General features: G+C 36.9%; 3 protein-coding genes and 1 long non-coding RNA gene across 8 annotated transcripts; 1 reads left to right on the top strand and 3 right to left on the bottom strand.

Annotated features, from left to right (window-relative positions):
- Positions 1–1398: 1398 nt before the first annotated feature.
- Positions 1399–20101, bottom strand: LOC120150759. The gene is made up of 3 exons (XR_005518552.1): positions 19978–20101; positions 10154–10164; positions 1399–1408 (listed from the first exon to the last, which is right to left on the bottom strand). It is a non-coding gene; the product is annotated as an uncharacterized LOC120150759 (long non-coding RNA).
- Positions 1527–4554, bottom strand: LOC120150756 (monooxygenase 3-like). Of its 3 annotated transcripts, XM_039163386.1 has the most exons (6): positions 4520–4554; positions 4365–4438; positions 4083–4229; positions 2442–2665; positions 2140–2364; positions 1527–2071 (listed from the first exon to the last, which is right to left on the bottom strand). In XM_039163386.1, exons 2-6 carry the CDS (start codon positions 4436–4438, stop codon positions 1542–1544), a joined length of 1200 nt encoding a protein of 399 aa, XP_039019317.1. In that variant the 5' UTR covers positions 4520–4554; the 3' UTR covers positions 1527–1541. The 3 variants fall into 3 exon arrangements, with proteins under 3 accessions (XP_039019317.1, XP_039019315.1, XP_039019316.1); XM_039163384.1 differs by lacking the exon at positions 4520–4554 and having other exon boundaries at positions 4365–4482; XM_039163385.1 differs by lacking the exon at positions 4520–4554 and having other exon boundaries at positions 2140–2368; positions 2446–2665; positions 4365–4482.
- On the top strand, positions 17726–21248 carry LOC120150758 (probable protein phosphatase 2C 46). Of its 2 annotated transcripts, none has more exons than XM_039163387.1 (5): positions 17726–17973; positions 18452–18900; positions 19167–19534; positions 20394–20630; positions 20758–21248. In XM_039163387.1, the coding sequence occupies exons 2-5, from the start codon at positions 18582–18584 to the stop codon at positions 21025–21027; spliced, it is 1194 nt and encodes a 397-aa protein (XP_039019318.1). In that variant the 5' UTR covers positions 17726–17973; positions 18452–18581; the 3' UTR covers positions 21028–21248. The 2 variants fall into 2 exon arrangements, with proteins under 2 accessions (XP_039019318.1, XP_039019319.1); XM_039163388.1 differs by having other exon boundaries at positions 18397–18900.
- A 217-nt stretch (positions 21249–21465) lies between these two features.
- On the bottom strand, positions 21466–23637 carry LOC120150755 (probable polyamine transporter At1g31830). Of its 2 annotated transcripts, none has more exons than XM_039163381.1 (2): positions 23282–23637; positions 21466–22962 (listed from the first exon to the last, which is right to left on the bottom strand). In XM_039163381.1, exons 1-2 carry the CDS (start codon positions 23282–23284, stop codon positions 21520–21522), a joined length of 1446 nt encoding a protein of 481 aa, XP_039019312.1. In that variant the 5' UTR covers positions 23285–23637; the 3' UTR covers positions 21466–21519. The 2 variants fall into 2 exon arrangements, with proteins under 2 accessions (XP_039019312.1, XP_039019314.1); XM_039163383.1 differs by lacking the exon at positions 23282–23637 and adding an exon at positions 23210–23275.
- Between the last annotated feature and the right edge of the window lie 4236 nt (positions 23638–27873).

Below are 27873 nucleotides of genomic sequence, written 5' to 3'. Positions count from 1 at the left end.
TATAGAATAAAAATAATAATGATTTTATCGTTGGATCACTATTTTAATTTTTACAATAATAATTTCAAATTATAGATGTATTTTGATTTAAATTCTATTATATGCATATATGGGTAATCCTAGCGGGCCGTTTATTTAGTCCAATAAGGCATATTGATTTTTATTTTAGGATTTACGACAAATGTTACATTGGACATGAAATTTATCATGTCGGCGTGAAGAGTTTTATGTGATACACGTCCCACAGAACGAATATATTTAATATATATTAAGGGACTCGTCATGCCCGTGTGACGAGTCCTAATAAAAATATTTTTTTTTGGAAATTTTTAAAAAAATTATAAAAAATATAATATCTAAATGGATAGGGAACTTATCACACCGGCGTGACGAGTTCTAACGGGTATAAATTTGAGGTTTTGGACCGTTGGGGTGACCGTTGTTGAACGGGCAAAATTTTTTTAAATTCAATGGAACTCGTCACACCGGTGTGACGAGTTTCAACTGCTATTTTCAATTTGAAAAACCTATCCGTTTATAGTCGTTAGATATAGTAGTACATAGTTGAGGAGCATAAGAAGAAGAAAATGAAAATGGAAGCGAAGAAGAAGAAGTATGGAGATTTACCGAAGCGGCGTAGCAAACGACTCGTTGAGAAGGAAGAAAAAAATTAAAAATTATAGTATAGAAATTGATAAGAAAAAGACGAACAAAAAGAAATACGAAGGTGTCTTAATCCGAAGTAGTGAAAGATCTAAAAAAAAAATAGAAAATGACATATGTACTATTACTAAATAAGTTTAGTTCATGCAATAATTACTTAATGACGGCAATTCTGCCCATATACGGTTCATATAATGACGGCAAGAGTGATAGAGTGTATTAATCTTGCATTGACAAACAAATTATATAATTTAAATTTTGTATTATTAAACATGTATTTTGAGAAAAGATCTTTTGATATCTTTCTAAAGAACCTCTCTTGACTTTCTATATTTTCCGTTGAAATTTTTTGAGTATAAATTTTATCTTGTTGGATTATCGTTTGATCTTGTTTGTTATAAATTTCATTTGATCATCTTAAATTATGGTATAATTTTTAAATTGGTTCTACACTTCAAAAAAATTCTAAGTCATTAAAGTATCAATATAGCATCAATTGACTTATTTTGTTTTCTTATCGACAATTTGAGCATAAAATTTTTTAGCTCGAATATGAAATCGAAATATCTAAAATACAATCAAAATTTAAAGGCGAATGTACCTAATACAGGAACAACTTGTATCTAATGTGTTAGAAAAAACATATACATTCTCTAAAAGTTAGGAGGGCTGTTTTCTATTTCATTTTCAAAACGGTAAATCCAAATTGTCTTTACTATAAATATATAAAGTCGGATTAATTTCACTTATATATGATTTACATATTAATTAATTTAGATCGAGTATTACAAGATCTTTCTCTTTATTTAATACAAAATCTATCTAGAGAATGTACTATAAAGACGATAATTCACAACCTCTATGCACACTTTTCTCCATTATCCAGGAAGCTTGCCACAATCAAATTCAGCCTTCCTCAACCTTAACCAAGAGAGGAATCCCAACAAAAATTTGTCTTTCAAATATTTCACCACCTTCCCATCTTTCTGTTGTATATAACCCACCATGAAAGCAGTGGCAATCAGATCGAAACTCCTCCATCTTCTTTCTTTGCCAAATCTCTTCAGCCCCATCTCAATCTTCTCGTATTCCTCTTCTACTCTGCCTGCAGGTTTCAACAAGGCTTCACCAAGGCACCTAGCAAGAACAACGCCATCCTCCAAGGCGGAACATCCACCTTGGCCGATGTCTGGTGTCATGGGGTGAAGAGCATCGCCGGCGACACAAACATTACCTTTGCTGATGTTCCCCCAAAGAAGCTCCCACGGCTTCCTATATCTCAATGGATTCGATATAATGTTGCGTGACGAAGTTCTTTCGACGACGGATTTCATTTCATCCGATGTATCATTGAGCTTGCTTCGTACGAATTGCTTCAGCTTAACCGGATCGTCTTCCATTTCTTCTTCTGCAGATATTGAAAATCAACAACAATGATATCTGCAATTTAAGCAGTGTTTTAAAAAGTCAGGTTACCTGTGGTGGCTGGAGTCCAAGTGAAAAACCAGTAAACATTCTCGTCATCACACGGGACTAGGCCTGATCGAACACCATTGCCGAAGAACTGCCTAAAAGTGGTTCCAAATCCATGACCTCCTTTGAAATTTGCATTACCTCTAATTGATGATCGACCTGTGAAAGTTGGCTTCTTGAAACCAAGCCATTTTGCCACCACCGAGTTGACTCCATCACACCCGATCAATACCTGAAGTTATAAAATATAGGTCAAGTTTTTGTTTTGGTCCCTTTACTATACTCGGAGTTGAAATTCAATCTTTGCACCTTGGTTTTGATGATGGTTCCATCGGCAAGATGCAGTCGTTTGAAGTAGCTTGCAGATTCATCAATGGAAACCAGTTTAGAGGAGAACCTGATAGTTCCATTAGGGAGTTCATTTGCTAAAGTTTCCAACAACAATCTCCGTTGAAGACAACGAATTTCATGACCTTTAAATGAAATCTCTGATGCTGGCTTCACTAAGGATGTAGAAGTCACAAGTAGGCTGCATTAAGATAAGGGTAAAGTACGCAGAGAATATTGAACTATGCTTAAATGATCGTTTTGTTATTAAACTTACAAAAGATATAAAATAGTCAATATATTTATCGAACTGTTACGAAATAATTATTAAATTTTATTGAATTATTACAATTATTATAACATAGTAGTAATCATTTTGTAACATTTCAACTAATTTAATGACTATTTTATAACTTTTGAAAGTTTAGTGACCAAAAGAATCATTTTAACATGGTTCAATGACATTAAGTGTACTATATACGGTAAATAAATCAATAAATTAAATATAATAATTAAAATTGTATGTGAATTTTTTTATACGAATTAAAGTTTTATTACGTAAAATGTCTATTTTTTTTGTACAATTACGTAAAATGTCTATAATATTAAGTAAAATAATTAAAATAAATATAAGGCTTAAATATACAAAAGGTCTCTGACCTATGCATGTTTTTTTAGTTTAGTGTCTAACATTTATTTTGTTCTAGTTTGGTGCTTAACGTTTTATTCCGTTATTTAAAATAGGTCAAGCCGTGAAGGACCATTTGTTTTTTCCGTTAAGTGACACGTGTCACAATCTCGTAATTTTAAATTTTATTTTTTAAACAAATATTAAAAATATTATCATGTTTATAAAACAAACCCTTATGTCTTTAAATTACAAAAGTCTCAAAATCCCTAGAATCTCCAAATCCTAACACTAACCCTCCGCCCTTTCTAGCTAGGACCACCGCCACCAATGCAGTCTTTGTTATCATCCTAGTTATAAGTCGTCTTAGTTGTTGTCGATTGGCCGTCACAATCGCTAGGAATTGCAATTTTCATCCTAGGGTTCGTTGGGTATAAAACTTCGATTGGCCATCGATTGAATGTTGATTAGTCACGATTGCATAGGAGTTTTGGTCGTCGGTGCGATGTAAGTTACAGGTGAAGCTTTGTCGACGGCAAAGGGCGACAGTCGACGTGAGTTTAGGGATTGAAATGAAGGTTTTCAAAGTTTTGAGATTATTTCAAAATTTGTGTGTTTTCTTTTTTTAAAAATATATAATTTTATTTTTTTTAAATTTTATATAAAAATTTAAAATTATCAGACTGTGATACATATAACTTAACGTTAAAAACTAATGATTTGTCACGGTTTGACCCATTTTGAGTAACATAATGAAACGTTAGGCACCAAACTGAAACGAAATAAATGTTAGGTATTAAATTGAAAAAACGGACATAGGTTGGGCACGTTTTTTATATTTAAACCTAAATATAACATAAGTTCACTAATAGTGTTATCAATTGGCCTTTTTTCAAACCAGGCGAGTTGAAGGATTAAACTCCTGAAAAATAAAAGCACAAGGACTAAATTTCAAGAGTCTTGAAAGTAAAGGTGGTGAGGGCATAAATACCTTGGTATAAGACGATGTTGGTGGCGCAGAGATTCACCGATGCCGACAGCATCCAGGGCTTTCCAGGCATTGGTCCACGTATTCAAAGCAGATCCGGTGGTTCTTAATCCCTCCGATGATTCCAACACTAAACTACGAATTCCCAGCCTGAAATATTCCACAATCAATTAGTTTTGTATATATATATATATATATATGTGTGTGTGTGTGTGTGTGAAAGTAATCGAATCAACAAGTTTGGTGGTGGTGACGCCGGCGGAGGCTGGCGTGATACGATAATACCTATGAAGTCCCAACGATGTGGTGAGACCTGCAATTCCAGCCCCCACAATCACCACGTCTTCTACAATTTCCATTTTGAAACTTTGGGTTCATTTAATTCTTCAAACGAATTTGGGATATATGTATATGTGTATATTTTTTTCAACTGTTGATATTTTCTTAACACGGTATGCGATTTGTGGTTCAGACACCTCACAGCTGCCACTGAAAAGTAGAGGTTAAATTATTGTGTTAGTCCCTCTATTCTAGTTCAATTTGAGATTTTGTATTTATACCTTAATCCAACTAATATTTTGATTAAAATACTGAAGTTCATTTTCTCCCCAAACATACATTTATTCTAACTCGTCATGTTGATATGCTATTTTTTTTTCATTGGAAATGAATTTTTAAGAGAAAAATGTAGTTAGTATTTTGATTTGTTCAGAAGCGTTGTTTTGATGTTCGAGACGTATTATAACTCATTGAACAAATATCCGACACATCAAACTCGAATTCATTCGTAATATAGCGTTTTCATTAATCTTTGTTAAGTGTGATTGGTAACAGTACCTATCGCAATAGTATTTTCATGGTTGGGTATGTACATATGGCCTTGGTCTATATGAACTTGGTAAGGAAATTATTCCAAATGAATGATGAACAAATCTTTAAATAATTTAACAAAGACAAACTAATAATTTGGAGAAGCTTGCAAAGAAAAGCTAATAAATCACATAAAATGAGAATGAAAAGGACAATCTTTGTTATTCGAATTTGGATGAATGTTGGAAATGGAAAAAAATTGTACGTAGCGATGAATATTAATGCATATGTCTATATCACTATACCATTATAGATTAAACATAAATCTGAATATTTTACGTGAACTTCACACTATACAAATGTAAAATATGGATGGATGCATGCATGCAAAGCATCAACCCCACTATATTATATATATATATAAAGAGAAAGAATATAAAGTGACCTTATAAGATGGACCCAATACTTTTGCATCATTTGGAGGACAAACATTACACTGTTGCTTCCACATTGGTTTCTTTTCTATCATAATTTTGCCAAAACTCTACCGTTTTCAAGGTTGATAGTTCACTGTGAACCACTTTAGCACACTCTTCTTCTTGAGTTACCTATTATACAACGTATGAGATGATGATTTAAAATTGGGAGATTAGAAGTTTAATTATTGAATTGGATGAATTTGATGATATAATGGTTTGGAAACAAGAATGGTTCATGGAAGGTGTTAGAAATATTATTTGCTGAGATAGTGTGAACGTTACAATGTCTGTAGGAAGTCGTTCGGACCACATGATGTCTTTGGGAGACGCATGGAAGACACGACATCTTTCTCATGCTACATACAATTTGGCATCTGAAAATTCGAGAATTAAAAATTATACAATCTAAAAATCTAGTCGTCTGAACGTCTTCTAGGGATCGTCAAATAATCCAGTTACTTTCCAATGGTACTGTAATAAACACTTTAATTGAAAAAAAATAAATTTTCCAACCCTTCGTATGAACAAATTCTTTTTTTTTTTCCATAACATTATTTAAGAAATTTTGCCCACTACACTGAGCTACAAACTTAAATACTTGTTGATAAAGATAATATATAACAAAACTCAAGCTATCATCTCTCCACAAATCTTCTCCTATTTTTCATCGTCGTTTTCTATAATTGTCGGCGCATCTACTCGGTTATCCTAAGATAGATGATCAGATGGCTGTCCAAGAGCATGAAACACCCGATTCACGTTTTTTTCTCACCAATCAAACCACGTCGAATGCATCGATCAAAGATTCAAATAGTGATCAAATAACGGAATAACGATAGTTATATATATGTAACGACAGCACCCGAAACCACATCAATAATAATAGATTGTTGTCGTAATTTAATGGTAGTGGTCTATTACACCATTAACCGACCACTATTCCAGCTCTTGTTATGCTATTCTAATTTATTTTTAAAAAATCAGCTCATTTTTCTAAAAAAGTTCAATTTCTTTAAAAAGAAGTTCATTAACACAATATCCACAATGATTAAAATAGTATACATTACATTCGCAACCGAGAAAAAATGTAACGTAATAAAAAAACCATAATTTCAATCATAATTTAAATCTCTAACATTGACATCGCCCACCTCACCGTCTCAAAGTTCGAAAAGATCATCTCACCGATTAATCGAACTGGTCACGCCAGGTTCATATGCGCGCAGATTCAGTCCTTTTCTTCATCGTCTTCCCCATTATCATCCTCTGCAAAAAATTGTATTTGTAACCCCCTAGACCCGGCCTATGCGTTTCGACTAAGTCTAGTGGATCACATTATGATTCTTAAAGACATTTTCTGAAACCGTTATTCAATCAATGTAAAATCACATTATAAATGTCATGAAATAAATTATACCATCAAAACCCAACTTGTAAATATAATACCAATAAGTAATAAATTAATTTAAAACATGTCTTCAAAATCAAAATCACAATAAACCGAACAGTAATAGCAAAAGTGTCATCATCCTAAAATACGATACTTTAAAATAAGGTCCATGTCACCAAAATAAAGTCAACTAGCAAGATAAAACATTACAATCAGATATACTTCAAGAGATATGTTGATCCTCCAAGTGCTCGAACCGATGTATTTAACCAACATTATCTGAAAGGGGGAAAAACATTTTCGAAAGGTGAGCTAGGCTCAGTGTGTCCCAATATTACCTTAAAAATCACAATAGGTACATTAAACAAATCATAGTACAATAAATCTCATAAATTTATAAAAGAGTTTAACTTTTGAAAATCATAGTTTAAACTCTTTTCTTGTACACCATCAGTAATTTCCAAAACTATTTTCCATATAGCTTACTCTAAGCACACAGCAAAAAGAAAGCCAACCTAAGGATAAGCTTTAGAGCTTGTATCCTTAAGCCCGTAAGTCCAAGTCCATATAGCTTACCCTAAGCACACAGCAAGGGAAGCCGACCTAATGTATCTTGGGGCCCCAAGAGTCACATTAGGCTCATTCTGTTTATTAGCTTGATCAGAGCTATACTATTGTAATTCAATCCAAAAGTTCAATTGCACCGTGACACAAATTCCATAAATCATCACATTAAATTGGTCCATCAATAAAACAATAACCAAAGAACTCAGGGTACCTCATATTAAAACCAATAAAACAGTTCAGTAATAATTAGGGAACACACCTCGATAATAGGTTCAAATAGTAGATATACTGATTGCTGGTTTCACCACGCTCTGCTACAATTTTTGAACCTATTTTATAATAACACTATATTACTTATGGGTAACATAAATAAATCTCTAAAATCATAAAATTTACGGGTCTTACGGGTGAATACTGGCACACGTGGTTTAATTGATCTAGAAGAGCTGGGTCGAGCTGTCGAACGATCCGGAGAGTCTCTTGTACCTTCAGACAATAATAATTTATCAGCCCCAAATCTTACTTAATTGTTTAAAGTTAAATTCTTAAGTATATAAGCATTTTTAGGGTTTGACTATCAATTTGGAGGATTTCCGATTTGAATTTGGCCAAACGGATTGCGGAATCGAAATCAGGACGTCGAAAAACATAAAGTATGTCTTTTCGAAAATTTAAATTCTTGGTCAAAGTCAAAGTCAACCACTTTGATAGTCGATTTGGAGGCCTTCGGGTTCGAATTTGGTGAAACGGACTTCGGAAACGAATTCGGGACGTTGAAAACTATCAGAATAGGTATACTCGGAAAATATTTACGGTTGTTTAAGGGTCAGTCAAAGCAATTTAAGGTTATGGTTAAAGAAAGTCAACGGTCAACGGTCGGTTCGGGTTAACAGTCGGGTCGGGTCAGACCGATCAAAACCGGTCAAACCGGTTTTCCAACTGCTCACTCTTCCTGCGGCGGCGCGTGTGGCACGTGAGACGTCCTTCGGGGCTCTAAAAATCACGGAAAAATTTCTACAAATTATTTTGAGCGATTTCGAGATACTTACAACGATCGGTTCCAATTTTTGAACGGCGGAGAGCTCGATTTTAAATTGGCTGAAACTTTGACTGCTCTACCTCCTCACGTGCCGCCGTCGACGGAGACCAAGTTGACACCGGCAGACTCGAAACGGCACAAGGAACACGATGGTGCAGGAGGTGTCGTAAACGGAGCAACGATCGGCGATGAATTTGATATTTTCCTGGCGATCGAGCTAAATAAAACGTCGAGACTTTGACTGAAAATTCCCGACGTTTGGCAGCGTTTCACTTCAATTAATTTGAAGGGTTTGTTCCTCGCTCGATGATGAACACAACGGTGGTTTCAAAACGACGATCGGAATTCGGACGGCGTCAGAATTTAGGTTGGAAACTGGTGTAGGAGAAAGGGAATTTCTGAATTGGTTTTCTGTGTTTTCACGCAAAAACCGATTCATTTCCTTTAAAAGAAAAACATTCCGACACTCAAAGGTATAACTCAGGGCTTGGTCATTGAATTTTCTTCAACTTCTAAAATGGATTTGAAATTTTCAAAACTTTCAATTTATTCCTCATAATTTACCAATTTTCATAATTAACCTCCAATTTCAATTTAATATTATTCTAAATTTTTCCGGGTTGTTACAATTCTCCCCCTCTACCAGAAATTTCGTCCTCGAAATTTACCTTATGAAAATAGATGAGGAATTTGAGCCTCCATTGACTCCAATGTCTCCCAAGTAGCTTCTGAGGGGCCTCGATTACTCCACTGAACCTTGACCATTGGAATACGCCTATTCCGAAGAACTCATTCATCTCTCTCTAAGATCTGAATGGGCTCCTGCTCATATGACAAATCAGGTCTCAGCTCTATATCCTCAACTTGAATGATGTGATCTGGATCTGGATGATATCGCCTCAACATTGATACATGGAAGACATTATGAATACGACTGAGCTCAGAAGGCAACTCAAGCTGATATGCTACAGGTCCTACCCTCTTCAAGATACTAAATGGTCCAATAAATCTTGGACTCAATTTACCCTTACGCCCGAATCTCAATACTTTCTTCCAGGGTGAAACTTTTAAAAAGACCTGATCACCAACCTCAAATTGTATATCTTTCCTTCTCTGATATGCATAAGACTTCTGCCTATCAAATGCCTCTTTGAGACGGTCACGGATCAATCTGACTGTGTCCTCCGTCTCACCCACTAACTCAGGTCCCAACGTCTTCCTATCACGTAACTCAGTCCAACAGATCGGAGTGCGATATTTACGCCCATAGAGTGCTTCGTAAGGTGCCATACGAATGCTGGTCTGATAACTGTTATTGTAAGCAAATTCAGCCAAAGGCAAAAAGTTCTCCCAGCTACCATGAAAATCGATTACGCAACCCCGCAACATATCCTCCAGTATCTGAATCACTCTCTCAGATTGACCATCAGTTTGTGGATGAAAGGATGTACTATAATCCAATCTTGTTCCCAAAGCCGTATGTAGCGCCTTCCAAAATCTCGAAGTAAATCTCGATCAGAAATAATAGACACTGGAACACCATGTAATCGGACAATCTCTGAAATATACAATCTCGCCAGCTTGTCCAAAGTATAATTTACCCGCACAGGAATGAAGTGAGCTGACTTTGTAAGTCTGTCAACAATCACCCAAACTGAATCTTTTTTCGAAGGAGTCATAGGTAAACCAGTAACAAAATCCATAGTAATACGCTCCTATTTCCATTCCGAAATCTTGATAGGTTGTAACAAACCTGATGGATGTTGATGTTCTGCCTTAACTTGCTGACAAGTCAAACACCTAGCCATAAAATTCTAGATGTCATTCTTCATGCCGACCCAATGATACCTCTCTCTCAAATTCCGATACATCTTATCTCCACCGGGGTGCATATCATATGGACTACTATACGCCTCAATAAGGATAGTCTGCCTCAACTCAGCATCATCCGGCATATAATACCGACCTTTAAAGCATAAAACTTCATCCCGATCAATTGCGTAATCTGAATTTGTCCCATGCTCTACTTGTTCAAAGATGGGAAACAAGGAGCTATCAAGGGGCTGCTTAGCCTTGATCTCATCAACCAAGGTCGGCTTAACTTGCAATTCTGCTAACAGAGTGACATCGTCATATAGATTCATCCTGGCCATTAAAGATCTCAACTCTGTTACCGCCTTTCGACTCAAAGCATCCGCTACAATGTTAGCTTTATCAGGGTGATAATCAATCACGCAATCATAATCCTTTAAAAGCTCTAATCAGCGTCGCTGTCTCAAATTAAGCTCATTCGAGGTCAGAAGATACTTTAAACTCGTATGATCCGTGAAAATGTAACACTTCTCTCCATAAAGATAGTGTCTCCAAATCTTCAAGGCAAAAATTACTACTGCCAACTCCAAATCGTGAGTAGGATAATTACACTCATGCGGTCGAAGCTGACGGGATACATAAGCCACCACCTTACTTTCCTACATTAGAACACAGCCGAGTCCTGAGTGTGACGCATCACTATACACTGTAAAATCCTTCCCGGACTCTGGTTGAATCAATACTGGTGCTTGAGTCAATACCGCCTTTAATTTCTCAAAGCTCTCCTGTTGTGCCTCACCCCAGTCAAACGACACATTCTTCCTTAACAACTTTGTCAAAGGAGAAGCAATGATCGAAAAGCCCTCAACAAAACGTCGATAATAACCAGCCAAACCCAAGAAACTGCAAATCTCAGAGATATTCTTGGGTCGTTTCCAATTCACAATAGCTTCAATCTTGCTTGGATCGACCTGAATACCTCGCCCTGAAATAATATACCACAGAAACGACACTTCTTGAAACCAAAACTCACACTTGCTTAGTTTGGCATAAAGACGATGCTCTCTCAAAGTTCGTAGAACGATCTTCAAATGCTCGTCATGCTCTACCTTAGTATGAGAATAGATCAGAATATCATCAATGAAGACCGCCATAAATTGATCCAAATATGGTCGGAATACCCGATTTATCAAATCCATGAAAGCTGCAGGAGCGTTCGTCAAACCAAAAGGCATCACTAAGAATTCATAATGACCATATCTAGTGCAAATGACATTCTTTGCAACATCAGATCCTTTAACTTTCAATTGATAATACCCCAAACGAAGATCAATCTTAGAGAATACAGTAGCTCCTCGCAACTGATCAAATAAGTCATCAATCCTGGGTAGTGGATATTTATTCTTGACCGTCATCTGGTTCAACTTCCGATAATCAATACATAATCTTAGCGACCCATCCTTCTTTTTCACGAACAGAACTGGAGCTCCCCAGGGTGAGGTACTATGTCGGATAAATCCTCGATAGAATAATTCTTGCAATTGGACCTTCAACTCCTTAAGTTCTTTTGGAGCCATGCGATAAGGTGCCATAGAAATAGGTGCAGATCTCGGATAAGTCTCAATCTCGAACTCTACCTCTCTATCAGGAGGTAACCCATGCAACTCCTCCGAAAAACATCAGGAAACTCGCTAACTGTACGAATCTCCTCGATCGTGGACAATACACCTTTGGTGTTCAAAATACAAGCAATGAAAGTCTCATATCCCTTCCGGATCATACGATCAATTTCCATCGTTGAAACTATATTGGAGAGATAACCGCGACGTTCACCAACTAACACAACAGTCCGACCATCAGAAGTTTTCAGAGTAGCTCTCTTGTACTCGTAATCCAGATTTACCTTGTGTTTAGTCAACCAATCCATCCCAAGAATTAGATCAAACTCCTCTAAAGGAAGCTCCATAAGATCAGCGAGAAAAATTTCTCCCTTAACCTCCAGAGGACAACGCCGAAATACTTTATTCACTAATATCGCCTGTCCTACTGGACTCGTAACCGTAACATTATTTTCAGTGTTCTCGATCGGAATCTGAAGGTTTCGAGATACCGAGCTCGATACATAGGAGTGAGTGGAGCCATTGTCCAGTAATGCAAAGTATGAAATGGAATATATAGTAAATGTACCTGCAATAACCTCAGGCTCATCTCTGTCATCCCGACGTCTAGTGGCATAAACCAAAGATGGTTGTCTAGCCTCAGAAACTATTGGCCCTCTATTTTGCTGAGGTCAAGCTCTACTGTCTGTCCTGGATGCTGATCCTCGAGTCTTTTCTTGACTACGATCTCTAATTGGGGTCTGTACTGTAGTCTGAGAACGTACAAGAGTTTGGGTAACGGTCTGCTCAAACGAAGCTAGCTGATGACAATCCCTCCGAAAATGACCACTAGATCTACACTGATAGCAAAGACCCATCTTCTTACGACACTCTCCTGTGTGTTGTTTACCACAAAACTCACAGAGGAACCCATGATAATACGACGAAGAACCGCCTCAACTACGAACTAACGGTGAGGATGCTGCAGGCCTGAAACGTGTATTGCTTCTCTGAGGGACTGAAGTACGAGTCCTTTTTCCGGACTGTGCTGATGACTCCATCGGGCCTAAAAATTTCTTAGATCGTTCCTGTTCAACACGTTCTCTACCAGAAGCTAAAACCTCCACCTCTTCAGCATCTTTGGCTCTGCCCACCAGCACATCAAATATCTCATCCTGATGGGTTACAACTTGCCTACGCGGCTCGTATCTGAGTCCAAGGGCAAATTTACGACATCGATCTCTCTCAGTAGGTACCATACTGAATCCATACTTCAGCAACTTTAAGAACTCGATCTCATACTCAGAAACAGTCATGTCTCCCTGAACCAGGTCTTGAAACTACTGACGTCTCTGAGCTAAGTAGCGCTCTCCCAGAAAATGACTCTGAAAGCGATCCTCAAAGAAATTCCAGGTCAAACGATCGGTAGGAACACTACTGGTCACTGACTCCCACCAAGTGTAGGCATTGCCATCTAACATCGCCACAACACCCTGATATCTCTTAGTTGAGTCTAAACCCAACTGATCCATGCGTCTCTCTGTATCCTGGAGCCAATCCTCAACTTCAGTAGGAGCTCCACCAATCTGTCCCCCAAAAGTTCTAACTTCCATTGGCAATCAAAGTCTGCGAAATAGGAACCTCTGATACAACACCAGTAGCTCTGACTGCTCCCTGTATCAACTGCAGAAATTGTCTACCAAAATTCTCATCCAAAGCAACTCCGGTAGACTCTGACTCAATATCGGTTGCTCCTATGATTGGTGTAGTCATGCCAATACCAGCGGCAGGAGGCAGATTTGTTGGGGTCGTAGGAGCAAGATCACCTATTGGAGGTGGGGGATTTACTCGTATCTCATCGATCGGGTCTGCAAATCTAGCCACTCGACCTCGTCCATGGCTAGTTCGACGACCACGTCTAGCACTCATTTTTTTGGCGGATCTCGAGTTTACTACAGGAGATAAAACTTAGGGTTAGACAAGCACTTGGAGTCTTGAACACAGTTAAAATCTTAATAACTTGTGACATGGCCGTAGTAACTTGTTTTGTAAAATATTTCTAAAACTGTATTTTCAATGTGGACTCATACACAGTCCGCGGTTTAAAAACCAAAAGCTCTGATACCAATGTATGTAACCCCCTAGACCCGGCCTATGCGTTTCGACTAAGTCTAGTGGATCACATTATGATTCTTAAAGACATTTTCTGAAACTGTTATTCAATCAATGTAAAATCACATTATAAATGTCATGAAATAAATTATACCATCAAAACCCAACTTGTAAATATAATACCAATAAGTAATAAATTAATTTAAAACATGTCTTCAAAATCAAAATCACAATAAACCGAACAGTAATAGCAAAAGTGTCAGCATCCTAAAATACGATACTTTAAAATAAGGTCCATGTCACCAAAATAAAGTCAACTAGCAAGATAAAACATTACAATCAGATATAGTTCAAGAGATATGTTGATCCTCCAAGTGCTCGAACCGATGTATCTAACCAATAGTATCTGAAAGGGGGGAAAACATTTTCGAAAGGTGAGCTAGGCTCAGTGTGTCCCAATATTACCTTAAAATCACAATAGGTACATTAAACAAATCATAGTCCAGTAAATCTCATAAATTCATAAAAGAGTTTAACTTTTGAAAATCATAGTTTAAACTCTTTTCTTGTACACCATCAGTAATTTCCAAAACTATTTTCCATATAGCTTACTCTAAGCACACAGCAAAAAGAAAGCCAACCTAAGGATAAGCTTTAGAGCTTGTATCCTTAAGCCCGTAAGTCCAAGTCCATATAGCTTACCGTAAGCACACAACAAGGGAAGCCAACCTAATGTATCTTAGGGCCCCAAGAGTCACATTAGGCCCATTCTGTTTATTAGCTTGATCAGAGCTATACTATTGTAATTCAATCCAAAAGTTCAATTGCACCGTGACACAAATTCCATAAATCATCACATTAAATTGGTGCATCAATAAAACAGTAACCAAAGAACTCAGTGTACCTCATATTAAAACCAATAAAATAGTTCAGTAATAATTAGGGAACATACCTCGATAATAGGTTCAAATAGTAGATCTACTGATTGTTGGTTTCACCATGCTCTGCTACAATTTTTGAACCTATTTTATAATAACACTATATTACTTATGGGTAACATAAATAAATCTCTAAAATCATAAAATTTACGGGTCTTACGGGTTAATACTGGCCACACGTGGTTTAATTGATCTAGAAGAGCTGGATCGAGCTTTCGAACGATCCGGAGAGTCTCTTGTACCTTCAAACAATAATAATTTATCAGCCCCAAATCTTACTTAATTGTTCAAAGCTAAATTCTTAAGTATATAAGCATTTTCAGGATTTGACTATCAATTTGGAGGATTTTGGGATTGAATTTGCCCAAACGGATTGCGGAATCAGAATTAGGGCGTCGAAAAACATAAAGTATGTCTTTTCAAAAATTTAAATTCTTGGTCAAAGTCAAAGTCAACAACTTTGACCGTCAATTTGGAGGCCTTCGGGTTCGAATTTGGTGAAACGGACTTCGGAAACGGATTCGGGACGTCGAAAACTATCAGAATAAGTATACTCGGAAAATATTTACGGTCGTTTAAGGATCGGTCAAAGCCATTTAAGGTTCTGGTCAAAGAAAGTCAACGGTCAACGGCTGGGTCGGTCGGGTTGGGTCAGACCGGTTCAGACCGGTCAAACCGGTCAAAACCAGTTCAAAACCGGTCAAACCGGTTTTCCAGCTGCTCACTCTCCCTACGGCGGCGCGTGAGACGTCCTCCGGGGCTCTAAAAATCACGGAAAAATTTCTACAAATTATTTTGAGCGATTTCGAGATACTTACAACGATTGGTTCCAATTTTTGAATGGCGGAGAGCTCGATTTTAAATTGGCCGAAACTGCTCCACCTCCTCACGCGCTGTCGTCGACGGAGACCAAGGTTGACACCGGCGGACTCAAAACGACACAAGGAACACGATGGTGCAGGAGGTGTCGTAAACGGAGCAACGATCGGCGATGAATTTGAGATTTTCCCAGCGATCGAGCTAAATAAAACGTCGAGACTTTGACTGGAAATTCCCGACGTTTGGCAGCGTTTCGCTTCAATTAATTTGAAGGGTTTGTTCCTCGCTCGATGATGAACACAACGGTGGTTTCAAAACGACGATCGGAATTCGGACGGCGTCGGAATCGAGGTTGGAAACTGGTGTAGGGGAAAGGGAATTTCTGAATTGGTTTTCTGTATTTTCACGCAGAAACCAATTCATTTCCTTTAAAAGAAAAACCTGCCGACACTCAAAGGTATAACTCAGGGCTTGGTCATTGAATTTTCTTCAACTTCTAAAATGGATTTCAAATTTTCAGAACTTTCAATTTATTCCTCATAATTTACCAATTTTCACAATTAACCTCCAATTTCAATTTAATATTACTCTAAATTTTTCCGGGTTGTTACAGTATTTGTTGAAAGAATCATATACAAATTCTCATCACCGGTCGACTCGTTAGTAGCTCCCTTCCAGATTTGGCTCCATTGCACCGCAAACAGAAAACTTGGACAAAGAACCGAGTACTTGACAAAGCAATATGAAAGCATATGTGAATATTAGATTGAATCAAATCAAATAAAATTAAATTTTTTTGAATTAATCAAATTATTAGGTTTATTTTATAACTAAAATTTTATTAAAAAAATTATTGAGTCTAGTTGTACAATTTTCTAGTTAAATTTAATTTTAAATATTTATAATACTATTGTACTAATTAAATCCAATTTAAATGTGTTTCTATAACTGTATACATTGTATATTTCTTCATAAGTGATATACATTATGTCATATAGGATTGAACCTAAAAATCAATACAATAATAAATAAAAAAATTCGAGTTATTTATATCTTATTTTATAACTTAAATTTTATTTGAATTCTTTTATCAAGTGAAGTTGACTCTAGTTTTTTAGTGTTAAATCGATTAAAAATTTACTTTTTTAAAAATTAAATCAAATGAATTTTTTTAAAATTAAATCTAATGATTTTTTTAAAATTGGGTTGAATTTTATTGACTCTTACTAAAACATATACTAAAGTTAATAGTGATGAAAGATTAAAAAAATTTATTTAAAATATTAATTTTTTATTAGCTTGTACGAGCCGATATGCACTGTATATTGTATTAGCTGACCCTTATTCACATATGTAATAGGTTATCTCCAACGCCAGGTTGAGAGTAGCTTCCGTAAGAGACCTCCGAATTATGAAATGCCTTCCGTGAGACTCGATCCCACGACCCCAAAATTAAGAGCCTTGTGCTCTACCAACTGAGCTGGAAGGTCATTTCATCCGATATGCACTGTATATATCAACTTTAAATCAATGATCGGTTTTATTTTCAAGATATTCACTAATTCGCATATCTAGTTTTAATGATTATATTTCTTAGTAGAGAGTTTTTACATATAAAAGATTCGAACTCGAGATATGTTTAAATGATATCAAACTGCTTACCATTTGAATCAACCTCGTTGATAAATTTTAAAAATTCAAAGTGAATAAAAATTTCAAAATTATTTTTATATGTTTAATTAATTATAAATATAAAATTAAATATTCAAATATAAAATAACTCAATTCAATAATTATAGTTTAATTTTAAAATGTATTCGATTATTAATATATAAAAATCGAAATGACTGAGTACACAAATGTAGATTTATCCATTTGAAATTTAAGCTTATGAAGCTTCTTCCTTTTTGAGTATATTTTGTTCCGTTTCTCTCTTTTTATTGCCATGGGGGTGTGGAGCCCAAAACTGGACCTTTGCTTAGCTGGCTTCAAGCTCTCCATTGTTGGTCTTTCATGGGTCATTGTCTGCTGAGAATTAGAGGAAGAAACAAGAGAGGCAGCTAGAAAAGTGAGGTTTATATGTATATAATATAAGTTGTTGGAGGCAAAACCAAAATCTTCTCTTTTCTGTATAAAAAAAGAAAGAAAGAAAGAAAGAAATTCATCCATTTCATTTCTCTGATCAGTAGTTGAAACCAACCAAAACCCAAACTTTCCCTTCCTCTATATCTCTGGTTTGATTCATCCATAGATCTGCAAATTCCAATTTTCATTGTTGAAATGAAGTTTTCCCCTTTCTTATTCCCAGATCCTTCTTTTCATACCAAAAGGTAAACTTTTGTTTAATATATAATTTAGTTTTGTTTTTCTTATTTAGTGTGGAAAAGAAAAGTGGAATTATGATAATTAATGTGTTTTAAAGTGATATTTTTTTAACTGGGTTTTGTTTTTTAAAGTTCTCAATGTGAAACATGAGACCTTCTGGTTATTCTAATGGCTGACCAACTACTTTGTTTGAAAAATAAAACCCTTTGTTTTATTTTTTTCTTTTGTTGAATTTTTTTTCTTTATATGGAGCTGTTAAAGCCATGACTTTGTTAAGTACACATCATTGACTGATCTGGTAGATTAGTTATCAAACTGTATGGTTCTTTTTTATTGATGCTGGTAATTTAGTTGCTTTTTTAAGCTATTCACCTCACATTGCAGTGTTGCTTACCTCTTGGTTTTCTTTGTTGTTGATGTTTCTGTAGTGTTCCATTATTATGTTGAGAAAGCTGGTGTTCTTTGTTGTTGATGTTGCTCCAGTGTTCCATTATTGAGTTGAGAAAGCAAAGGCTGGTTCGGCTCGCTGTTCGGTTTTCTTCGGGTTTGGTTATTATTTTTCAGTGGTGGTTTAGATTAGGCGTATTTGGAGGTTTTGTGGATGAGATGAGGGATGTTATCAGGGTTGATTAACCTTTTGAGGGCCTGTTTTTGGCCGAGGTCGGATCGATACAATCACGAAAGTGCAGATGCCGCAGGCCGTCAAGATGGGCTTTTGTGGTACAAGGATATTGGACAGCATATTAACGGCGAGTTCTCGATGGCAATGGTTCAGGCCAACAGTTTGATTGAAGACCAAAGCCAGCTTGAGTCTGGTTGTTTGAGTTCACATGAGTCAGGACCCTATGGTACTTTTGTTGGCGTATACGATGGGCATGGGGGGCCAGAGACTTCGCGCTACATCAATGATCATCTCTTTCAACATCTCAAGCGTAAGATGCCTTTTCTGGGGTTAATTTTTAGTTCCCTCTACTTTCTGATCAGGGAAGTAGAGCAACTTTTGGGGTAGAATTATCGGATCGAAAGGAATTAGTGTAGTGAACTTGTTATAAGTTTCCGAGTCTCACTTTGTTGTTTTTGCTTTTCAGTAGTGATTTGTTGCTGTAGAGCCTTGGTATCTATCTTTTACATTTTTATTTTTCTCATCAACTTTTGTTTCGGTGATGTTTGTTATTCTGATATGTTTGTTATGTTTCAGGGTTCACTTCTGAGCATCAGACAATGTCAGTTGACGTAATACGAAAAGCATATCAAGCAACAGAAGAGGGTTTTACGTCTCTCGTTGCCAAACAATGGCCTATGAGCCCACAAATTGCAGCTGTTGGATCCTGCTGCCTGGTTGGTGTTATCTGTGGCGGCAACCTTTACGTTGCCAACCTTGGTGATTCACGTGCCGTTTTGGGGAGAGCTGTAAGGGAAACAGGAGAGTATCTAGCCAGTCAGCTGTCGGAGGAGCATAACGTGTGCATAGAATCTGTAAGACAGGAGCTGCAGTCGTTGCACCCTGACGACTCGCAGATTGTTGTTTTGAAGCACAATGTATGGCGTGTAAAAGGTCTTATACAGGTAAGTTTTTCACTATGCAAATAACTTTGATAGGGTAAGTTTTTCACTATGCAAATAACTTTGATAGCTTGAACCAGTTCTTGTTCAAGTTGAGCACTATAGAACGTGCTATTTATGAATAATTGGGGAGTTTGGTTTAGCCGTAGTTCGATTTATGCTAAATTCCAAGATAAAGGCACGACCCGAGGCATTGTTTAGTCTACTCATTCTTACCTTCTGAAAATAAATGTTTTCGACCGAGAATAGAATTGTAAGACAAAGGCAATATTGAGGAGGAAAACGGTGTAGCATTCGAGGGGAACGATGCCATGATAATAATTGATCGAGAGAACTTAGTAATTAACTAGATAATCAAAAGTGATAACAGAGTGCTACCTGCTGTTTCATGATGGGAACTAGAAAATTTGTCGAATTGTATATTGATCTCACTGAAAGCAATTAACTAATATGCTCGGTGGTGATCCCGGAGCTGGCTAGTTTCAAACTTTCAGTCTTTATAATGGAAACACGATAGCTGCATAACCTTTCATCTCTATGCAGGTGCATGGATATCCTAATGTGTTTTTGTTGCATTGTCTTTTAGAGTTTTGCATTTTTCCGGATTTTGCGGAGAGAGTAAAGTGCATATTTCGATTTCTGCTGTCGTAATGACTCCGGAAAGCGGTCTTTACGAATACTTCTCGAAAAACTATGTGCACCTAGAAGTGCAATTTGTTTTATGGAATTCTTATAATAAGACACGCTGTTGCAGCCAGCCATGATCGATTCTGTAAAATTTCATTGCTATGGTTTTCCCTGCTTTGCTTTGTTGCCAGAACTTTTCGAGGATGTTTAACTAATAGAATTAACAACCTTTCAGATTTCCCGATCAATCGGGGATGTATATTTGAAAAAGGCTGAGTTCAACAGGGAGCCTTTATATCCCAAGTTTCGCCTCCGTGAGCCTTTTAAAAGGCCGATATTGAGCGCAGACCCATCGATATCAGTGCACAAGCTATTGCCATATGATAAATTCGTGATATTTGCGTCCGATGGGCTCTGGGAGCACCTAAGCAATCAAGAGGCTGTCGATATTGTTCGAAAGCATTCTCGAAGTGTAAGTTTAAGCCTTGAAAACAGTCATTTATTCTCCCATGCATCCGAAGTTATAACTGTTCAACAGATGAAATGGTATCAGAAGAACTGATAAATATTAATTCTGTTGTCTTGGATTCTTCATGCAGGGAAGTGCTAGGAGGCTGGTAAGAACTGCTCTACACAAAGCAGCGAAAAAGAGAGAAATGCGGTATTCCGACTTGAAGAAGATCGACCGGGGTGTCCGTCGGCATTTCCACGATGACATCACAGTAATCGTGGTGTTCCTTGACTCAAACCTAGTCAGCAGGGCTAGCTTCATAAAGGGTCCAAACCTATCTGTTAGAGGGGGCGGAATGAACTTGCCTCCTAATACACTGGCTCCTTGTACCACGCCAACGGAATCCAGCATGACCTGATCATGCATCAACACACGTTTTTCTGTGTTGCATCAGTTTCTTATATGAATACCGAGTAGCTTCTGGACCGGTACGAGAACCGAGCCTTCAACGCCTCTAAGATACACTGTAACTGCGTCTAGCTTCTGTGCTGAAAAACTTAGAACTAAAGAGTACAAAGATGACAATCACCTGTGATAGTTTCCTAAGTCTTTATTTACTTAATAATAGTCTCCTCTTTCCTGGGGCACTTTAAATATTACGGATTTGAAAACGGCAGAGGGTTCGGCAAACTTTGTTCTTGTTATAATGTATGTTTGTAGTGAAACATGTTCTTTTTAACACATTTCCAATAGGTATTAGACTTGTAAGTACAACTATCTGGTGCTGAGCTATAAACTAATTGGTGGTGGATCTTTTCGTCACGAATATGGATATATATTTATAAAGATGCAAAGGAAAACGGAACGAAAGAGAATTGTGGTTACATGATATCATGTTCTTTTTATTACATTACTGATAGGCAGAATGATAGTCATGGTTGTCAGCAATTATGGAGTATTTGAACCATCCCTTCCTCTCCGAGTACCTTAAACATGGCTCAAGAACAAGCCCGATCATAATTGCTACCATGCTGATCACCATGACTTTGAAGGATGCAAATGCTAAAACCACGAGAATCAGCACTGTCGGCGGGATGCACATTATAATCGATCCAACCGTGCCGAGGGGGATCTTATACGGCCTTGATTCTGCTGGATGATCTATCCTCAGCTTCACGAATGCTATAAACTCCATGATCATTCCGAAACAGTACAAGAAGTTCTCTGCCGCCACAATCTCCTGGAAGCTCATCCATGACAGTAGTATAACACCGGATGCTGAGAACAAGATCCCAACCAAAGGGGTTCCATAAGGAGACCTCTTTGCGAAAAGCTCGGGAAGCATCCCTCGAATCGCCATTCCCTCGAGCTGGAACGAATCGCTACTCATCTCAGCGAGAAACATCCCCATGTTGGATAGAGCAGCCGCCGCTTGAATCCATGTTCGCAGCCAGACACCTCCAAGCATTTGACCAATGTCCGAGAAATATCCATCGGTCCAGAGCTCACGATTGAGTGGAACCACCCCCGTACCGACCAAAAGAGGGAAAAAGTACCCGAAAATGACCAATAAAAGAGCATAAAAAAGCGATTTTGGAAGAGTTTTGCTTGGATTCTCCACCTCGCCGGCAAGAGTACTAATGGAGTCCCAATAATTCAGATTCCAAAAGAGAGTATTCAAGTACAAACTCCAGTTCACATCACTAATGTCCATTACAAGCCACCTTGAAGCATCCAATCTAGGAACAGCCACAAACCCCATGAAAATGAAGGGGAGAAGTGAAAACACCCCAAGGAATATTGCCACCCATCCCACTATATTCAAGCCTCTATAGCTCATATAAGTGAGAACTACGGTTAAAGCCAACACGGCAGTCGTCCTTGGAAGACCTCCTTCCAATTCTGGGATGGCTGATTTCAGGTAATCGAGGAACAAAACAGGATACAAAGCATTATCGATAACCCCACTCAGCCATTTCATCCATCCTTGTTGGAAGCCCCAGTAAGGGCCTAAAGCTGATGACACCCAGACAACATAGCCTCCATTCTCCGGGAACATTGTGCCTAATTCAGCCGTTATTAATGCCTCCGGTACGCTCCATGCGAACGGAACTAGCAAAAATCCGATGAGAGCTAAAAGGGGACCGGCTGCTTGAACACTATCTTCTATGCCGAAAGGTCCACCTGAGACCTCATAGAAGATTAGGAAAACAAGAGGTATGACAGATACCTTTTGGTACTTATCTAGCTTGGGGGAAGAACGTTCCCCCAATTCGACATACTCGGCGGCACCGTCGCTGCTCGGATCCACCATTTCAGCCGGGTTTTGCCTTGGCATTATATTTCTCTGTTTCTGCAAAAACAACTCTCAAATCTAACCACACAGGGAAATGATAGCATGAACAAAGAACATCATACACAATTGAAGACAAAACAAATAATAATCAACGAAATCAAAAGAATAGAAAAGAACCCACAAAATTCCAGAATTATGGGATCAAAAAGGTGCCTTTAGAACTGAAAACAACCCAGAAAAATCCCGGAATTATGAGATCAAAAAGGGCAAGCCATTGAAGCTAAAAGAACAAGGAAAAGGGTACCTTTAGAACTCAAAGACAACCCAGAAAAATCCCAGAATTATGAGATCAAAAGCTCTAGTCATTGAAACTAACCATGTAAAGGAAATGGCTGCAATTACAATCTTGTGTTCATCCTTTCTTTTATGGAAGTTGATAAGACTTTTAGCCAAAGCGGCAGGGGACGTGTCAGCAAGGGAGAAAACGTGACAAATGGATCAGCTGATCACGTGTCGTCGTCTCTTTGAACGTGTCTATCTCTGATCCGTACGAGGAACAAAACATCGCAGGAAGACTGGTTTTTCGAAAAAAAACGAATTATTGGAATCAGATCACAAGGAAAAAAGGCAAAGCGATTCTGAGATTTGAATATCTGATCAAACGGATATGGTGTTGGTTAATTAACTACGTAGGATTCCCTTGTTTCTTTTGTTCATCTTTTTTTATGATTTGTTTTTCCACAAATCGAAGAAACATTCTTCTGTCATGGAAGCTCTGTTTTCAGAGAAATCACAGACAAATCTGTTGTTTCCAAGAAGTTAAGATTGCATGAGCAGATTAAGAAACGCCATAAAACCATTTCTCGAGTTCCATTGGGCTTTAGTATTTCTTTTTTTGGAACAAGGAGTGGGCTTAATACTTGATAATGGGTTAGAACTCTTAAAGAAATTGGTTTAATATAGATTTTGTATGTTTACTTAGTTTTTGGGAAGAGGGAGTAAAACTGGGAATGTCTCAGGAAAGGCGGGTTAATATACGGCTAATATACAGTATTACCGGATACATTAAAATGTATTTAATAAATTCGGTTTAGCGGTACCTATTATGTTGACAACTAATAATGTTTTAGGTAGAAAATATGAAAAACTATTAAAAAATTTGGTAACCGGTAAACTTTGGTTATCGGTAAGTATCTATCATTTTTATAAAAGTGTCCATACTTTTAACATATCAAGTAAATTTTACCGGTTTTGTCATAATGAATCTGGTTTTGTCATATTTTTACCTGTTATATTGTAAATTATCTATCCTTTTTATAAAAGTGTCCATACTTATTTCACTGTGAAAATATATTTATTATTATCTTTAGTTAATATTGTTAAATTTAAAATCTAAATAATATTTTATAAAATATCAAAACAATCAAATATTTTTTTGTGTAAATGAAATTATTAAATTAATATTGTAGGTGGAAAACATGAAACACTATTAAATAAATTGAAACATAAATTACATAACTTTAAAAGCAGTTTTAAATCCTAAAAAGTGTCGATACTTTTAAAAAATATATCGATCCAAAACGATATACCAGGTAAAAATATGATAAAACCGGTAACAAAATGATAAAACCGGTAAATTTAAAAGTGTCGATACGTTATATAAGGATCAACACTTTGTGAATTTAAAAGAGAAGCAGTTATAGCGCCTATAATGTGTCGATACTTTAAAAAAATATATCGATCCACAACGATATAACAGGTAAAAATATGATAAAACCGGTATCAAAATGATAAAACCGGTAAAATGATACCGGATATATTGAAAGTGTCGATACTTTCGTAAGTACGTATAATAAATTATCGACACTTTCAAAGAAATAGGTAATTATCCTTTCGAAAGTATCGACACCTGACATAAAAGTATCGACACTTTTGTATTTGTATCGATTAAATATAAATAACATATCCGATGAAAATATAAAGGCCATAGCTAAATATCCTCTGAAAAAAGATAGAACGGACGAGTTTTTGAAATCGAAGAGTAATTGTTGCTGCATTTCAGAAGGCGTTTCTAAAGCGAAGTTTGTTTGTTTGTTGCTGCAGTCGAATCGAAAAGTATGTTGTCGAAACCCTAATTTTTTATTATTACAGTAATCGCGATAGGGTTTTTTATATGTTGTTTGGGGTTTTGGAGTAAGGAAGCATTTGGGACCGATTGCAGGTAGAAATAGATATTCAAGGAAAAATATAAATGTCGATACTTTTATTAAATATTATAGGTAGAAAATGATATTATAGGTTGTATAAATGTGCCGACACATTTTGGTGTGGCCATTCAATTCTTTTGAAGAAAACCGTTTTACCACAAGAGTAGTTATCTATATTTGTATATTGAAAAGTGTATGTAACAAAATAATTTGATTTGCGTAAACTGATATATGAAGGAAAAATGGAGTCAATGGGTTGGAAAATTGTTGGTGGAGCAGATGACTTTGAAATTGAGGCCGAGACTCGAAAGCAACCAAAGGGTGGATATGTACTTCTAGTAAGTATCAATGTCTTTTTGTTATTATTGTTGAAATGGTAATTGGATTAAAGTATCGATAAACTTTAAATTGATTACAAATTTTAAATGTTAACAGTATGGCCGAATGCAAAAGGATGAAGGGAGATGGCACACAGAGCGGTTCGGTATGTAAAATGAAATTGACATTGAGTAGTATTAGTATTTAGTGTTAATGTATTGATTAAGAAACGTTTATGTTTAATATTAGGTGAAAAAAGATGTGAGGTCCAAATGGAATTCAATGAGTGATGCTGAAAAGGAACCTTACATCACACAGTCAAGGAATGATAGTAAAGAATACAAAGAACGGAGGAAAGCACATGAAAATAAGGTATTCATTAAACTTGTAAATACGTTGATACAAAATATATAAGAACTATAACATTATATATTGTTAAAAATGTAGGAAGTGTCGACAAGATGCAGCATTAAAAGGGTGAATTTATTAATTAAACACCTTAAGGAGAAGGGTCAGTTGAATGTGCTGGGAGAAATAGGTTTTGGATCGTTGATCGGAGTAAGGGATCGACCTATTCGGAGGGAATTGTGTCGATCCTTGATGGCACAATTTGACGTCAGTCAATGTATGGCTAAGTATGGTGATTATTCATTCCCTCTGGGGGTATCGACTGCTGCAGCCGTATTGGGGGTACAAAACAAAGGTAAAAGTGTTATAGAAGTCTGTAGGAGTAAGAACTGGAAAGCACTTGCCTCCAAATATGGTTTGAATCATAAGGTGACATATGCTGAAGTTGAAGAGGATATCAAAAGTGGATCTTACTGGGGGGATGAGCTGAAGGCCCGAGTTCTATTGTACCTTGTCGGGATATTTCTTTGTCCAACGGGTGATACGTCAACGAACAAGGAATATATGAAGCTCATTTGCGATGAAGGCTTGAAGGGTGAATTCAATTGGGCTGAATATATCCATTCGAGATTGATTGAATCAATCATCACCTTTAAAAAGGGCAGCCAGAGATACCTCAAAGGGTGCATAGCAATCTTAGAGGTAAATGAGTTGAATCACTTTTTTGTGTTTTTATATAAAAATATAAATTTTATTATAAATGCAGGTTGCACTGTTAGATTTTTGGTCGGGCTGTGAGGCAGTGCCGGCTTATGAAAGAACCGGAGTGGCACGCATCCGTGCATGGGGGAAGGAAGAGGTGGTTAGAGTGATGGTGAAGTTGAAGTTGGATAGAGGGAAGAAGCAAGAAATGGTAATAAATGTAATTAAATAATATTAAGAATATAATCAATGTCTTACTATTGTAATTTAATTTTGAAGGTTATTGGAAAGGATGTAGAGGAGGCAGTGGAGGCAGAGGAGAAGAAAGGAGGGATGGTTGTATTGGGGGATGACGGTGAGTGGGACGACGGTGAAGCAAAACAGAGTAACTTCGACATTTTGATGTCTGAATTGGCTGATATCAAAAAAATCCAATTTGAAATCATGCAAAGACAATCAAGAGTCGAAGAGAAACTTGATCAAGTCGTAGAGAAACTCGAGAGAGTCGAAGATACACTCGAGAGGCATAAGGGGGTAGTGGAAGGAAAAATAGATGGAGTGGTGAAAGAAGTAGAGGTGTTGAGGGGTGAAGTGGTGAAAGAAGTTGGGGTGTTAAGGGGTGATATTAAGATGGTGACGGGAGAAAAATTTGAGGGAGTGGTGAAGGAGGTTGTGGATTTGAGGAGTGAACTTACGGGGGTGAAGGGGGTGGTTGATCAATACTCGGATGAAGGAGCTCAATTGAAGGGTGAAATAAAAGAGATGAAGAGCTATGTAGAAAAAAGTACGATGAACTGAAAAAATATAAAGAAGAAAAGAGGGAGGAGGAAGAAGAAGAGATGGAAGAAATGAGGAGGAAGGAAGTCGATGTCATCTATACACCGGAGAGTGTTATAGCAGCAGTTTTGGATTCGAAATGTCCTGCACCCCAGAAGAAGAAGCAGAAGGTAAGTTTAATAAAAGAATACTTAATTTGATTTTTATTATGTTGTTGTGACAAAAATTTGTATGCAAAATTGTAGGTTGAAAAAGCGGATATTCCAAGCGGAATTGATGACATCGAAGCTGCAATTTGTGATTATTTATGGAATAGCGAGTTAGAATCGGGGTAAGTGAAATATATTGTTTTGTGAGTGATATTTAAATATTTCATGACAACATATTAATCCTAATGATTCATACAGATATTCTGTAATCTCAATGGGAAATCAATTCGCTACTGTATACGACGTTGCAACGTTGAAGCCTACGGAATGGGTTGGCGGTGTGGTAAGTAGAAAGTAGAAAATGTTAAAACTTATTGAATATGTTCTGATTGTGTAATTAATTTTGTTAGGTTATCGATTTGCTCGCCTGGACCATATGCTACGATTCTCAAAAGTCACTCCGGAGG

The sequence above is a fragment of the Hibiscus syriacus genome, unplaced genomic scaffold (assembly GCF_006381635.1).
Source record: "Hibiscus syriacus cultivar Baekdansim isolate YM2019G1 unplaced genomic scaffold, ASM638163v2 tig00111025_pilon, whole genome shotgun sequence".
NCBI classification, from domain to species: Eukaryota; Viridiplantae; Streptophyta; class Magnoliopsida; order Malvales; family Malvaceae; genus Hibiscus; species Hibiscus syriacus.
The sequence above is the reverse complement of the archived record's forward strand: the minus strand, read 5'-3'. Positions and strand labels throughout refer to the sequence as shown.

Bases quoted from the DNA above. Each gene is read 5' to 3' on its own strand.
- LOC120150758 (XM_039163387.1), top strand. From the start codon at position 18,582: ATGTTATCAGGGTTGATTAACCTTTTGAGGGCCTGTTTTTGGCCGAGG. The intron at 18,901-19,166 runs GTAAGATGCCTT...GTTATGTTTCAG, and splicing joins TCTCTTTCAACATCTCAAGC to GGTTCACTTCTGAGCATCAG. The intron at 20,631-20,757 runs GTAAGTTTAAGC...TTCTTCATGCAG, and splicing joins TTCGAAAGCATTCTCGAAGT to GGAAGTGCTAGGAGGCTGGT.
- LOC120150756 (XM_039163386.1), bottom strand. From the start codon at position 4,438: ATGGAAATTGTAGAAGACGTGGTGATTGTGGGGGCTGGAATTGCAGGT. The intron at 2,666-4,082 runs GTATTTATGCCC...ATCTTAATGCAG, and splicing joins CAACATCGTCTTATACCAAG to CCTACTTGTGACTTCTACAT. The intron at 2,365-2,441 runs AAAGATTGAATT...AACTTCAGGTAT, and splicing joins CATCATCAAAACCAAGGTGC to TGATCGGGTGTGATGGAGTC.